The sequence below is a fragment of the Nelusetta ayraudi genome, unplaced genomic scaffold, assembly GCF_046127955.1.
Source record: "Nelusetta ayraudi isolate G7.1 ecotype Tasmania unplaced genomic scaffold, CSIRO-AGI_Nayr_v1 ptg000015l, whole genome shotgun sequence".
Lineage (NCBI taxonomy): Eukaryota > Metazoa > Chordata > Actinopteri > Tetraodontiformes > Monacanthidae > Nelusetta > Nelusetta ayraudi.
The window spans coordinates 2189772-2204900 of NW_027466065.1; the positions used below are offsets into that span (position 1 = coordinate 2189772).

At 48.5% G+C, this 15129-nt stretch overlaps 1 protein-coding gene across 3 annotated transcripts; it reads left to right on the forward strand.

Moving 5' to 3' along the window:
- Positions 1–2123: 2123 nt before the first annotated feature.
- On the forward strand, positions 2124–14471 carry gng2 (guanine nucleotide binding protein (G protein), gamma 2). 3 transcript variants are annotated; one of them, XM_076023384.1, is made up of 4 exons: positions 2124–2411; positions 9531–9612; positions 12756–12879; positions 13492–14471. In XM_076023384.1, exons 3-4 carry the CDS (start codon positions 12793–12795, stop codon positions 13618–13620), a joined length of 216 nt encoding a protein of 71 aa, XP_075879499.1. In that variant the 5' UTR covers positions 2124–2411; positions 9531–9612; positions 12756–12792; the 3' UTR covers positions 13621–14471. The 3 variants fall into 3 exon arrangements, with proteins under 3 accessions (XP_075879499.1, XP_075879501.1, XP_075879500.1); XM_076023386.1 differs by lacking the exon at positions 2124–2411 and adding an exon at positions 5735–6050; XM_076023385.1 differs by lacking the exon at positions 2124–2411 and adding an exon at positions 8428–8606.
- Positions 14472–15129: the final 658 nt, after the last annotated feature.

The window sequence follows — 15129 nt, forward strand, 5'->3', positions numbered from 1 at the left end:
GCAGCGACACCAGCGGCCTCGCAGATGATCCCCAGATCCGATAATAAAACATAGTAATCAGATTACAAATAACTCTCTGCATTCATCTGTTTCTCTTTGGCCAAGCGAACAGGCAAGCGGGCGCATGGTTAGAAACTGTTTGGTCTGGCTGATGGTGTTGCTGCGCTGCAAGCAAGCTCGCTGGTTGCGGTCGGAAGTCACCAACATGGTGCCTAACACCAGGTCGCCGCCCACGGGACCACACGAGTCGCCCACAGGCCTCTTCTAAAAATAGCACAACTCGTTGAACCTTCTAAAACATTGTTGATGTCTGCTGAGAACTCAAAAATGTAAAAATTGGACAAAGTCGTGGGACAACGATCGATTGATTGATCGATGGATTGATCGATCAATACTTTATTAATCCCGAAGGAAATTTAAGAACAATGATATTTATTAAAAAAGAAAAAAAAAAAAGAATCTTCCTTCAGATATAACAGTGAACCTTTTTATATGGACCCAAACAAGTGTTGCCTCAACCTGAATATGGACCAAGCATGAATTTCAAATTTGAAAAAAAAACAACTCATCAGAATAAATAGAATGTCAATAAAAATCGTACACCTTTTTTTTTTTAATTTGCAGCCCTCTGATTTAAATTTCGACAGTAACCTTTCATACCAGCGGAGCATTCTGGGATTTGTAGTATTAGTGGTGCATGTGCTGTATAATATCTCGCAGGGCAAATACGCGGGCCAGACTTTGACAACTATGCTGGAGCCCGTTCAGCGGACAAGTCCGGGCCTCACTGGTCAGACTGGGACCCAGGAAGTTCTGTCCCAGATTAGCGCGGCTCCCTGGTAACAGACGCTTCCTTCCTGTGTTTTCGCCCACACACAGGAACCATGACTGTACTCCAGTCCCACCCTCCTCCGTCTCAGTCTTTCCTTCGACATTTATTACGTTAATAGCGGCCCCGCGTGAATGGTTCTCAGGAAAATGTGATTGAGGGAAAAAAAAGAAAACGTGACGCCAACTTTTGACAGTAGGGCAAGAGGAGATGAGTAATATTAGCTGAGCTAGCCTGCAGGCTGAACGCTCACATGGAGGGAAGCAGCTGCGCCAAGTGCTCATTACGTGGAGACGCGTGCACGCTAAAGTGAACATCACCGGGGGGGTGCTGTTAACGGACAGAAAGAGCACATATATATTTGGATTTTTTTTTTTTCTTCACATTTTGAAAATGCTAGCACAGCTACCAAGGTGTCGCTTGCCAAACGGAAGTTTGCCAATTTGCACGTGTCAAGCTCATAATCAGGCAACTACGAGATGGTCGACTTTTCCTGCACATAATGTGCAGCTTATCAGCTGCAGCCAGTCACGGCACGAGTCCCGAGAGGTTTTAATTCCACACTCTTATTATCAGGCTACTGGACGAAATTTGTAATCTTACGCCCGTGTTAAGAAGCTGCAGCCGACGTCCACCTGCACGCACCTTGTCTCGTCTGCTTTTACACACACACACGCACACACACACATGCACGTCTTACTATCACTTACTTACACTATCGTACGACGCAGCTTTGGGCTACTGAAGTAAACAAAAAAGGCAACAACAGACATGTTTTGTTTGTTGTCTCACTTCTCTTGCTTTTCTTTCTTTTTTTCCCCCTACAAAACGGAACATCTCTCACCCAGTGCGTGACGTCATTCTCCCCTCTGAGATTTCCATCATTGGGGATGAGCGTTAGTTGTGTTGCAACATGTTAAATTGCGACTGATTCTTCAGCACTCTGTGTGATCCCGGCCAGGGTTAAATCTCCTTTTTGCTTGGCTGATAAAGAAAGAAAGAAAGAAAGCTTGAACCTATGGCCAGCGCTGGTCTGGACTTTCAGCTCTCCTGCTATGTATTTGTTTACTGGAGGTGTTTAGAGAGACGGTCGTGGCTTTTCCTCTGGACCTTTAGGGACATTTGAAGAGCAGAGAGGCGGAGGGGATGGATCCTGTTAGAGAGAGAGAGAGAGAGAGAGAGAGAGGGAGGAGGAGGGGGGAGGAAGAGGAGCCTGGTTTTTCTTGTAGCCGGAGTGTTTGGCTGAAGGGTGGAGACTCGGAGCAGCAGCAGCAGCAGCAGCAGCAGCAGCAGCAGCAGGATCTCAGAGAGAGAGAGAGAGAGAGAGAGAGAGGAGTGTGTGTTGAGTGGATGTGCCGTCTCTCCAACTGACTGACTGACCCACCGACTGTGTGTTGTGTGTGTGAGAGTGAGTGAGTGAGTGTGTGTGTGTGTGAGGAGGAGGAGGGAGAGGAGCGGAGACACAACGCGTGGATACTACTCCACACCAGCGTGTGTGTTTGGAGGCAGCAGCAGCAGCAGCAGCAGCAGCAGCAGGACGGACGGCAAACACACACGGTGACGCACACAGACGCACACTCAGGTAGGGACGTTGCCTGTTTTTGTTCACGTGTTGATTTCCTGTTTGCTGGGTGTCCTGTTTCCTGTTTCGCCTGGTGACTCCTGGGTTAATCACATCCCAAACAGGGTGTGTTCCACCGCGAGGCAGTGCCGGTAGTGGTACTGGTACTGGCGCTCCTAGAGGTGCCACTGGCGATGGTACTGCTGGTGTTACTGGTGGGGTGCTTCACAAACCACGCTGCTTTTTGTCGAGGCCAAACCAGTGGTGCCACCAGCTGCCGTCTCCCTCCCTCTCTCCCTCCTTCTCTCCCTCCCTCCCTCCTCCATCAGATGCATCCTGTCAGTGAAAAAAAACCTGTTTCACGTCAGGTGAGCCGCCGCTGCCTCGTCTCCCGCCGCCGCCGGCAGCCTTTCGCTCCTCTGCGTTCTGTTTTGTTCTGCTGTTTCCCCGCTGACGGCACACAAACAGTGGAGGAGGAAGAAGAAGACGGGGAGGAAGAGGAGGAAGGGGGGAGCAACGGAGAATGGATTCTCCCTTCTCCTCCTCTTCACACCCCCAACCACCACCGGCCCCTCCCCCCTTATTTTTTTTTTTTCTATTTATTGTTATTTTCAGTTTTTTGCACCGTGCCAGAGAGCCAAAGGAGGCGAGGTAGCGGAGCGGAGCATCCCCCAATTCCCTTTGTGAGGCGCGGCGTCGTGGCAGACCACACACACACACACACACACACATAGAAATGTGTGTGTGTGCGTCGCTGTGTTTGGTTCGTGTAGGGCAGATGGCTGGAGGTGGGTGTTGGGGGGGCGGGGGGGGCAGGGCTGGTTGCTGCGTTTTTGTTTATTATATTATCACCATCACGACATTATTTTTTTTATTTTTGTGCCGCTCCACACTGACGACAGCCTTCGTACCCACCCCCCCGCCCCCACTCCCCCCAACCTCCTCCCGCTCTTCCCCTCCTCCACATGCAAGGGCAGCGTCATGTGCCGCTCACATTAAATCATCCCAGTGTGCATCCATGTGTGTGCGTGTGCGTGTTTGCGGTGACGCTGTTACATGCGGGCTCGTTACAAACGCACACGACCACAATGCAACCCAAAAGCCTCACATTCCTGAGGGAAGGCAGGAAGGAGCCGTCCGCCGCACCCTGAGCACCCTGGGCACCCTGGGCACGCTGACCCCCTCCCCGTCGAGTCACCCAGGCGGAAGGCCGCTGTCTCTGCCGCTCCTTCACTTGTTGCACCCATTGTTTCGTTTCTTTTTTTTGCCGTCGTTGTCGTCGTTGTCCATGCATTTTTTTTTTTTAAGCCTTTCCTTTAAAAAGTCAAAGTCAGTCAAAGTTTTGATTCTTCAGCGGTCAAGTCACGTGACAGCGAGGAGCTTCCAGATGCCCCCCCTGGTGTTGGACCTGGAACCTGCGGCAAGTATTTCTTGTGTTGAAGGGGAAAGTTTCCGTGAAGCAGGAGAGGAATCGCGCGGCTCGCACACGTTCAGCCTCACAAACAGTCGCGTCCGAATATTCTCTGTGGATTTCAAAAAAGCGAAGCTAGTTTAGCCGATGCTAGTACACGATGGCCATTCCGTGCCAGAAGGATAACAGGGTGGCAGTGGTCGCCGGCTAGCTTCCTCCCACATGTCCGAGTGTCCTTGAGCAAAACACTGAACACTAAGCGGCTCCTGCCTTGTTGTTCAACGGCATGCCGTTGTCATTGTTGACTCGCACGCACTAAACCCAACCATCGCCTGTGGTGCTGATGCCAGCTGCTACAAGCTAACTATGCTAGCAACAGCAACAACAACAACAACAACAGCAACAGCAAGAGCAAGAGCAACACATCCCTGACTTGCCACCGACAAAAACCGAAGGCACTCTTTGCCCCCAAACGCTCGTCTGGCCTCAGCCTTGTTCAAAGTTCTTCTCCAGGAAACTGAAACTCTCAAGACGTCTGAGCCACTCGTACGTTCGGAGCGCAGCTCTCGGCACAATCTAAACACGCCCGGACGTTTGCGATATTGTGAACAGGCCGGCAGTCTGGCCGTGTTATTCTTGGCACGTTGACGGATTCCAGAGGAAAAACTGTGTTTCAGACCCCGGGGAAGGAAAGAAAAGTCACTGGCTGAAGTCGCTGAAGCTCACTGACAAGTCTCTGCTGCTGATCACTGGCTCGACTTTTGGTTTTGCAACACAAAAAAAAGTTCAACCACTTCCTTTTTTTTTGCTAGTTGCCTCAACTTAACCCCTCTACACGACACTACGACAATCTGACCGACTGAGAACCTTCACAGACATTGTTTGGTTGGGTTTGGATGGATGGAGTGTTTTGGTGAGCCACCTCATAGGAGAAAAAATATATCATGGCATATTTAGAAAACGTGTGCTTTAATGCCAATTGAAAATGAACAAAAGCAGTTGCAAACAAACTATCCGTCTTTGAAGCCACACAGTGTTTAGCTCTTTCCTGAACTGACTCTTGAAAGACTGAGAAAATGGATGAAATACACACAGCTATTTTATGAATTGCTTTGCCCGTGCCTGGGTTAGTTGGTTTGTCACAAACAGAATTCTTCAGCTCGCCATGTTCATTTTCCAATCCTGTCACAAAACACATTCTGCGGCTGCTGCTGCTGCTGTTGCTGCTGTTGTTGTTGACCCCCCCCCCCCCTTCCTTTCCATTCCTCCCCGCTTACATCTGCTCTTACGTAACGCGCACGCACAAAGAGGGTTTAAACGCGAGTCTTTAGCGGTTTGAGGAGCAGGAAACCTTTTGCTTTGCCGCTTTCATCCGACAAAGGCAGAGACGCACTGGGGCGTCCGTCGTCCGATTTACTAAACATAATGGAGCACATTTGTGGCTCCCTGGGGCCACGAGCCTCCTCCCCGATGCCTCCTCCGCTCCCGCGGGACGCATCATTTCCTGGGCCAATGCCTCCTTCCCATCCCGTCCCCACCCCCTCCCCTCCTCTGGGACCCAGATTAACCCTCCAACACGATTGTACACACACACACACACACACAGCGTGCACAGTCTCCGGGATGGGCAGGGCATACAGTGAGGCTTGGCACAGATGTCCCGGCTAATCGAATGTTCACGGGTGGTGGCGTCTGACCGGGAGCGTCAAGGAGACACCACGATTCTTTGGGGCTGAATTTGAATGTAACTTGATGCAGGTTTAGCATCGTTCAAAAGCACCTAAAATATGTTATCATTATTATTATTACCATTATTATTATTTTACCATATAAATCAGAGTTAAAAAAGGGCCTGTTTTTTTTTGTTTTTTTTTTACTCTGAATGTCAAGTTCCATTTAATCCGTGTCAGCCAACATGAATGCTCACTTCTGTGAATGATTTCATATGTTCTTTCACAAGTCTGAAATGTCACTTGTCCGTCATGGTTTTTTCCAATCAAAAGCTATGAATTCACTCGCTCAACCAATCGCCATCTCCGACTTGGACCGAAACAGGAAGCAGTTGCTGCTTGCTATTCCCCTAAACAAAGCAAACAAAGAAGAAGAAGAAGAAGAAGAGCGTGAGCTTGTGGCTGCAGAGGCTTCAGCAGCAGCGGCACGTTTTTGTTTTATCCAAGCTGGCTGAACGGCGCTTAAGTGTTTCTTGGTGGAGGTTCTGCTCCATGTCTCCACTTGGCTTTCAGCAACAGGTCAGTTCAACACTACAGCGTTCAGAAGCCTTGTGCTGCTGCTGGGAAATGTTAGCGGCGCCTTTCACCTTGTTTCCTTTATTTGTTTGTTTTCAATGTTCCTCCACTTTCTCCCTCAAAGTATTTTAACGGCTCTTTCCCAGACGGTTGTGTAAAAATCGCACCTTCAGCATTGGCAGATTTAGCATCTGGTGTGTTGGGTGACATCTGTGGCGCATCTGTAACAGAAAAGAAAGAAAGAAAGTAAAAAGAGTCGCCTGTGAGTCGCTGTGACAGGGTCCAGATCGCTGTCCTGCTGCCAACAGGAAGTGGAACCGTCCCGCTCCAGGCTGCTCTGTCCTTCCTTCCTCCTCCTCAAGGACGGGGCTCCGCCGCTGTATCGCATTCAGCGATCAATAGCCTGATGATGGCGCTCATTAATAACTCGGGAGGTCACTTTTACATTTGGCTTCCCTCTCGGCTAACTGAGGAGCCACTCCGGAAGGACGGATGGACGGACTGAGGCTGCTGGGACATCTTGGCACAATCAAAAACAAAGCCAAACTGAAGCTCACTGAAGCTGATGGTCACTCATACAATGCCAGAGTGCGTCAGTGTCGCAGTGTGTCGGCTGTGTTTTCACACCTGCAACTGAATCGGAAGCCCTTAATGTTATTTCCTAACTGTTTTAAGGATTTTTTTTTTTTAGCTCTTGGAAAATGTCACCGTTGTTTGCCGTCTTATTGACTAAACAATCAGTCGCCCCGGTCGCCTGGAGGGCCGCCGGACCTGTTTGTCTGTGAACTTGCTGCTGCTGCCAGCGTGCTGTTGGGTTCCGCCCCTCTCTGCGTGTCCTCCGGCCTCCCTGCAGACCCTCCCAGGCTCATCGCAGGCCCACCTGGGTCCAGATGGCTGAGCTGCGGGGCGACAGATTTTTAATTACCACGGTCCAGTTTCACACCCGGGGCGTCCCTGCCTGGCCGCCCTGCTTCCTCCAAATGACAAATAATCTATTTCAAGAGAGATCGTGAATCTCACACTGGTGCTCTGGGATGATTTACTTTTTTTTTGGCGGGGGGGAGTTGGTTTTTTTACACACAATGATTCAGCACCTAATCACTCCTTGAAGTCCCACCGAGGGCGGAACAGCTGATCTACTATGACTATGCAGAGGGAGTTCTTCCGAAACCACTTCCAACAACGCGTCCTTCACTAGCCGCTTCGCTCCAGACACCTCATTGGCAATTGGAGTGGAAGAGAGTGACAGTAACACAGCAGGAACAAGTGGGTGAAAAGTCAAAGTAGAGTGCAAGCAAGAGTAGGAGTTGCCAATCATGCACATGTTCTCAGAGAGAACGTCTTGGTTTAAAGGTTTCACTTAAGTTGGCAACTGTTGGCATTCAAATTTTTTGGGGGGGGAGGATTTTTGGAATATTAATGTGATGTAAACTCGCTTAACTCTCTCTAGCAGCCGCAAATTAATGTCTGGCTGGTGTCACCTCGTGTTTGCTTTGTAGCAGGAAGAATCCGTTTGGGTTTGGCTCAGCATCTCTGGAGATGCGAGATGACTTTCTACTGTGCAGTCGTGTTGGCGTCCTGGGGAAAACTCCCAGATGTCACCGTTGAGTCCTGGTGACTGGCGGTGGCTCTGCTCTGTGTTTCAGTGAGTGAACACGAGTCTGTGAGCAAACAAAGTAAGAACCCAAAAAAAAGAAAAAAAAAGAAAAACAAAGTCACGGGTTCCAGGTCATGTGGCTCCGACTGTGTTTGTCATCAGGACGTCGTGTCACTGAAGACAAGAAGCTCCCACGTTGGTCGGTTTGCTTTACAGATTCCCTGCAGGTGTTTGCAGGTTGAAGGTGTTGCATTGGACTGACAAAGGAATATTTTTCAGGCCATACTGTACACGTCATGTACTTAAAGGCTGAATACGCAAAAAAAAAAAAAAAATTCCATCTACTTAACTGAGGTTTTTAATGGAAGAAAATACACTTGGTGTTTTTAATTCGATAAAGTGAGTTAAAAAGTAATTTTCCTGGTGTAGATTGTTTGCTAATAAGAAACATTTCCGTTTACAGAGGGAGGCGGCCAGACTGTGGCCTGGACGTGGAGCCGCTCTGGGTTTAGTTGTTTTACCAACACACCACGTTGCTGGTGTAAGAAGTTGGAAGGGAAAGAGATCAAGATTAGCCTTGTTTGCAACATGTGTCTCCACCATTAGATGAGGCTAAATCTAACACGCTGGCCTTTTAAGTCCGCTTTCATGTCCGTTCGGGACATTTTATTTTTTTGCAAGCACCTCCTCAGATGCTCAAAATAAGCAGGGAAAATCCGCACTGGAATTACTCGCTATGCGAGTAATTCCAGAACGTAGATGAAAGGACAGATGAATGCGGTGCAACAATAAAGAGAGGCTCTGCTCTTTCTTCTTTTCCCTTTTTACCATTTCGCACCGCGGTGCGGCTGCAGCATATTTAGCAGAGAGCTTTGTTTGGCGGATGCACGGCTCCGATATCGCACGCCGGCATGATTTACGGCGACTGGAATTCCCTTCCTCTGCAGATCTGCTCATGCAGGGTAATTGGCCCATTTATCAGAATCATGAGGAAACCGAGCTGCAGAGTCACAGATGCATTAAGAATGGATCCACTGGCCCGGGGATGGTGAGGGGCAGATCGGGAGGAGGAGAAGGAGGAAGAAGTGGTGAAGGAAAAGGAGGATGAGAAGGGGGAGGAAGAGGAGGAGGTGACAGGTCAGCAGCAGGAGAACATGTGACACAGCTGGCGAGTGCACGCATCTCCTGCTGGCCAGATAATCGACCTCGTGTCTGTGCCGTTAGCTTAGCATGAGCACTACAAAGTCAAAGGCAAAAGAGAAGCTCCATTGTCGGTATTTTGTGTGTTCATTTGTTCAGCTTGAACAAAAAAAAAAAAAAAGAAAACAAACAAGACCAAGGCAGGTGTAGCTTTTGACTGGAGGCCTGGTTTGTTCTGCCCGTCGGCAGCTCGCTTTTCATGCTAAACTAAGCTAATAATACACAGCGGATGGTGTCAGACTTTTCATTCAACCCTCAGAGGAAGATCTTACGATGACGTCTGACTTGTTGGGTTATTTCTTTCCCTTTGGAATTCCCCGTCAGTCCAAGTTGACGGTTCGTTTGGGTAAAACGTGCACCGTCCACAACTCTCGAGGAAGATTTTGCTCTGCTCCCGCTGTGTTGTTTCCATTGGCTACGCTCTGCTAGAGCGCCTGGCTGCCAGGGCCCCAGATTACTATCAGCAGTTCCATCAATTTCAAGTCGCTTTTCAGGAAGAATAAAAGGGAACATTTCCCAGAATTCTTCAATTGTGCCTGGCGCTGTCTTTGGCTTGTGATCGTCCTTCTAAATCCACGGCACGCGCTGCGGCACACACACACACACACACACACACACACACACACACTCGAGCATGGATTGGGCCGAGCTTCTTCCTCTGATTCGTTGCCTGTGTTTGCTTGCAGAGAGACACTCGTCGTGCACAAGTTGCTGCTGAGTGAACTGCAGGCGGGACTCCCGGCCGGAGGAGTGAGCACACACACGAAGGTAAGTCGTGTCAACATGGGCCTGTTTTTTTTTTTGTTTTGTTTAGTTTTTTTTCATACGACACAGTGAATAGCATCCGTCCTGGCTGCCACCACCTCTGCACGGTATTTTAGGCAGCTGGCAGATTAGAAAGTGGTGGAAGCTTTGCGAACGGGCGACGTGACAAGAGAGCAGTTTAAAATCACGAGCTAGCGCAGAACCGGGGACGTCAAGTCACGCCGCTTCCATTCACTGAGCAGCTCTGGCCGTCCTCCAGAGCTCCCAGAGATCCTGCAGGCACGGAGTCCGGCTCCTCACCCCTTCCTGCCTCGCCAGATAAGAAAATGTCAGGTTGGTATTCTTGCTCCCTCGCGCGCCAACAATCAGCAGGGCAGCAGAAGCCAAACACGTGTCCCAAACATCTCCCAGCATGCTTTGTAATTTCTTCAACAGCGAGTTGGGAATTTGCCCAACAGATACGACGAAAACATGAGAAAAAGGAAAACGACAAACCTGAGGAACGGGTCAAGTGTGTTGAGTGTTGTGAGTTGGTTGTCATGCTGGCGTTAGTGTTTTGCTCACCTTAGAGGAAACAGATTTTTTTGTTTTCAGCCCGACTCAAACTGGACTTTGTCCAGACGTCTACATGGACACAGTATTCTGAATAGGATTAATATCAAATGGACTGTGTTGTATCAGCAAACTCGGCTTGGGACTCGGCTATCTTTGCACGTCAGCTAGCGTGTAATGTGTATGTTCAAATTGTTTTTATTCCAGGTTGAAAACGGATTATTTTCGAGGTGGCTTCGATGTCACCATTCAGCAAAGGTAGCCGACTCTTGTCACGTCTCGTCGGGACTGAAATCGCTGGCCGATGGTACCAGAACGAGGAAGCAGTGTTGCCTGACTGAACTGTTTAATCTGTAAAAATGCAACAACTAGAAGTATTTCTGTAGATGTTGGTCAGTTGATCATGCAGTTTCCTTGCTGTTCTTGTGCACCAAGGCAAAGACGGCGGTCCACATGTCCTCCAGGGGCCGTTTTCCCTTCGGTCCAGTTGTTTTCGAGGCTAATATAAAAACTGGGTGTTTTATTTCCCGGCGTCCTCGCCCCCCCCCGAGACACTTTTCCCACTCGCCGCCGCCTTCACTCGTCCTCGCCACTCAAACCAGGCTACGGTGTCACAGTCTGATTACTTTCTGTGAAGCGCCGAGCTCCACTTTTCACCAGACATCCCAGAAACCCCACAGGGTGACGCCCGTCCCTGTCAATAGTCTCATGATACGCTGGCCTGCTTCGGCGTCGCTCCCCCCCCAACCAAAACTGTTCCGCAGCCTCGATACGCGGAGGAGACGGCAACGACTCATTTCTTGGCCGTCAATCACACCGTTGTCACGAGTCTGCGGCCTAGTTAAAGTAAAGTTTGCGTGCATGGGAAACAAGAGTGTTTGTCCAAAGAGCCACGCACATGATAGAAACCCCCCCGGGTGGGTTTAAACAAGAGCTGAAGGAAAGCAGGTTCAACTAATTTCAATGCATTATCAGTGTTTGCGATACTTCAAGGAACAAAAGACTCCCCAACATGGAGTCTGGACCGATGTATGTACTCGTTCCTTCCATCTTCTACCCTGCCCCTTGTAATTTAAACAGATTTTTCACGTCGCTTTAGGCGCAGATAACAAAAGCAGCAGCTTCAAGCCTAACTCGACTGGAGTTTGACTGAAAACAGGCCCTTAGCGTCGCGGCGGCCGTCAGAGTGAGAACTTGCAGCCGTGGCCGTGAAACACAATGTTTGTATTACACTGTTGATACTCTGCCGTCCGCTTCACACTCTCAGTTTGACTCCAGAGTTTCCATTCAGTTGTGATCCGCAGTTTCAGGTCCACTTTTTATTTTTTCCCCCGTCATCAAGCTTACGTGCTTGTGTATTCCTCTCTGTAGTTTATTAGTTCCTGTGGTATTTCCAGCTCCACGCCCTCCTCAGTTAGTTTCTCATCCCTCTCTATTGCTTCCACCTGCTCTCTGTTGACCTCTAGGCTGTTTGTCTCTTCCTCTCTGTCTCTGTTAGGTTTATGTTAACCATTGAATTGCACCTCGAACTGACATTTTAGATGGAAAACATGCTTCAATGCACGAGTGTCAATAAAGTCCGTTTTTTGTGCCAGCATTAGGTATAATTTCAGGTGATTCCATATACATATCCCATGCATATTTTGCTAAACTGCATTGATTTGCTCAAGAAGTCATGACATGGAGTTTTATGTTGACTCAAAGCGACTGACATATTTTTTCAGTGATATCATGATTTTAGTTTAATAAATCACGCCTGTGTTTCATCGGGAACAGCAAAGAAATGCTTCCATCGATAGACTGAACCACAAGTATACGTTTTCACCTTTAGCCTTTGCTGACCTGCGCTGACACACCGCGCTAACAAGCAAACAAAACAAGCAGCATCCGGAGACTCTAAATTGCCGATAAGGTCGACAAGGGGAGCAGAGTGTCGCGCAGCAGTTAGCCCCGCCTCCCGAGGAGCAGATGCGCCATCAATAGTCGCCGCTCAGCATCCAGCAGCTTGCTGAGATCATTGCTGATCCCTCGCTGAGTCACACCCCCGTGCAGCGGAGGTGCAGTGCAGGCAAGATTGATCGCACGCGCGGCCAAGACGACGCTGTCCTGGAGCGCTCACTGCGTCTGATCCTGTAAATCAAAGAGGTTAAAAAAAAAAGAAGCTGGAGGAGCCCGAGACAGAAATTAACACAATGGCAGGAAATATGGATTAAATGCATAAACCACCATCCAGTTCCAATGGTCCACATTGCTTCTTCTTCTGTGGTGCTTAAGGGAGGCATTTTGCTATTCTCTTCCTCTCTTGCTGATTTGCTACTCAGTTCAAAACTCGTTTTGACTGGAGCTTTCAGAACTGAAAGTGTTCCAGCTGCAGTGCAGGGTTTAGCTGCCGCAGCTGCAGGAGCCGGGGGAACTGGGTTAGCACTCGCGACGGAAAGACCCTGCAATCTAAACACTGATTGCATTTAGCGTCAACATCCAAACTGCTTCCAAACTTCACATGAAAGATCTAAATGCCACAGAATCCCCGTTAAACATCCGCCTACAAAAATGTGCAAGCCAGTTGACGTCGGCCGTCTTCTCCCTCCCTGCAGACAGCACACGCACAGAGGCCCGAAAGTGACGGCGCTCATGGCGAGCAATAACACGGCCGGCATTGCACAAGCCAGGAAGCTGGTGGAGCAGCTGAAGATGGAGGCCAACGTGGACAGAATGAAGGTGAGCAGACACGCATCCAAACCCCAGTTTGCTCATTTTATGCAAAAAAAAAAAAAAATCAACTTTGTGGGCCCGTAAAGCAGATAACATGGTTGTTTGCGCCGCAGTCGCTGTTAAAGGGAAGTGAGATGTGAGACATTGACAACAGGAGGAGAAAACAGCTCGTGTGGGTTTTCCTGCAGATGCTCGCTCGCTCCCACACAACAGGCAACATCTGCGGTGCCGCGTGCGCAGCTCAAGGTGCTACTCCAAGTCCTCCAGCCCATCTGCTGATTAAAATAAAGCCGTTTGTGCGCTCGGATCATCAGCATTTCTTTCCGCTGCCAAAAAAACGAAAATGTCTGGAGACATTTTTTTTGGAGAGGTCATTTCCATGGAGCCCGAGTGTAATGCAACAACCAACTCTGCAACCGAGCCACTCCTGCACCTCCTTTCTCTTTAGCCTCAAAGGATGCTGACTGGTTTGCTCAGTACTCATTACTGGCTGATGGAAACGAGAGATGAGAGTTTGTTTTGTTTTTTTTAAGAATGGATGTGCGAGAGTTCAGTAATGCGCCTGTCAATAATCTGTGTGTGTGTGTGCGTGTGCGTGTCTCTCCTGTTTGATTCCAGGTGTCAAAAGCATCGGCAGACCTGGTGTCATTCTGCGAAGCCCACTCCAAAGAGGACCCCCTGCTCTCGCCGGTGCCCGCGTCAGAGAACCCCTTCAGGGAGAAGAAGTTCTTCTGTGCCATCCTGTGAGCCTCGGCATGGCTCCTCGGCAGTCTGCCCAGTGTGGGACTCTGGGAAACAAGGCAGACAGACGGTCAACTTATGTAGACATGTTCTGGTGGGTAGGGCAGAGGGGTTTATTGCCCTTCCTTGTCTCGAACCGCACTTAAAAGTTGAGTGATAAAATGTTTTAAAAAAATGAAAATGATTTAAAAAAAAAAAAAAAAAAAACAACGCAGAAGTTTACATGTAACCATTAAAAGGAGGTTGTGATTCCCTTTGTAGAGGGTCGTTGCAGCACATTGAAGGGGTCTGTGCTTTTAAGTGACACAAAGGGGATGGTGACCCTGACGACGACCATGATGATGATGATGAACCCTAAGATGTGTTGGATGACCGGTCAGCTCATTAAAATATTCAGGTTGTAATGTATTTTTTGGGAGGGAAGGAACAAAGAAACAAAAAGTAGGTAAAATGGTGTTTAATGGTTTGTTGCTGGGTTGAGATTTGTCAGACTTGTCACACCTACCACTCGATTATTGGAATGTTTTATAATGATTATTTTACGTTGAATTTGACTCCCCCGCCCCCTCTGTTAGATATCTTTCTATACCTGTACGTGATTACCAAGGCTTTTCTTTTTCTTACAACAGGTTAGTGAAAGCTTTTTTTTTTTTTTTTTAAATGGGAAGTTTGGAACATTCTACTCTGTGACTCTCTTTACAAATAGCTGGGGGAACAAAAAACAAAAAAAAAGTCTCTGTGTATCAACACCTATCTGAAAAAAACGTGATGCAGTCCGTCTCCTGAAAAATCCCTCTTTCTACTCTTTGTATAAAAATGACTAGCAAGTAAAAATGTGCTGTGCTGTGAGTTATGAACGGTTGTGTGTCTGTCTTATTGCTGCGGGCATGAAAGGGGGGAAATGTGTGTATGTTTGAAACACCCTCCACCGAGAAGCGCAAAACGCTCTCACACACACACACACACATACACGAAGAACGCATTACAGTACAGTTGTTTAAATAAAATGAATACATTTGACGTATATAAAACACGTGCTCGTCCCGTAGGCGTTATTTTCTCGGCGGTAAGTCAAAGAGATTTGCCATTGACTACAATTTCCAGGAGGCTCGTTCTCATGCGTTTAAAAAAAGAGAGACGACGCCCTCTGCAGGGCGTTTAGAAGATGGACGCTCTCGTCTACACCGTGTTACTGTCGGCCTGTTTACTTTCTTCATCGGAGTCATTAAAAGCATTGGCAGAAAAGGAACAAGACATAGACAACCGTTACAACAAACAAGAGCAGAGATCAGTCCTGATCTCGCAGACACACAGTAGGCTATCAAGAAAAGCGTCGGCCGCTCGAAGACGGACTTCCACACGTATCTCCTCCAAACATGATAATGGTAGGCTTTTGGCCTATCGGGGTCGCTCTACTACAGGACGTCGTGAAACCTTGCTGATAGCGTGGCGTCGACAACCGGCAGCCGACTCCAGCGTGATAAAAAAAAAAAAAATAAATAAAAATAAAAAATA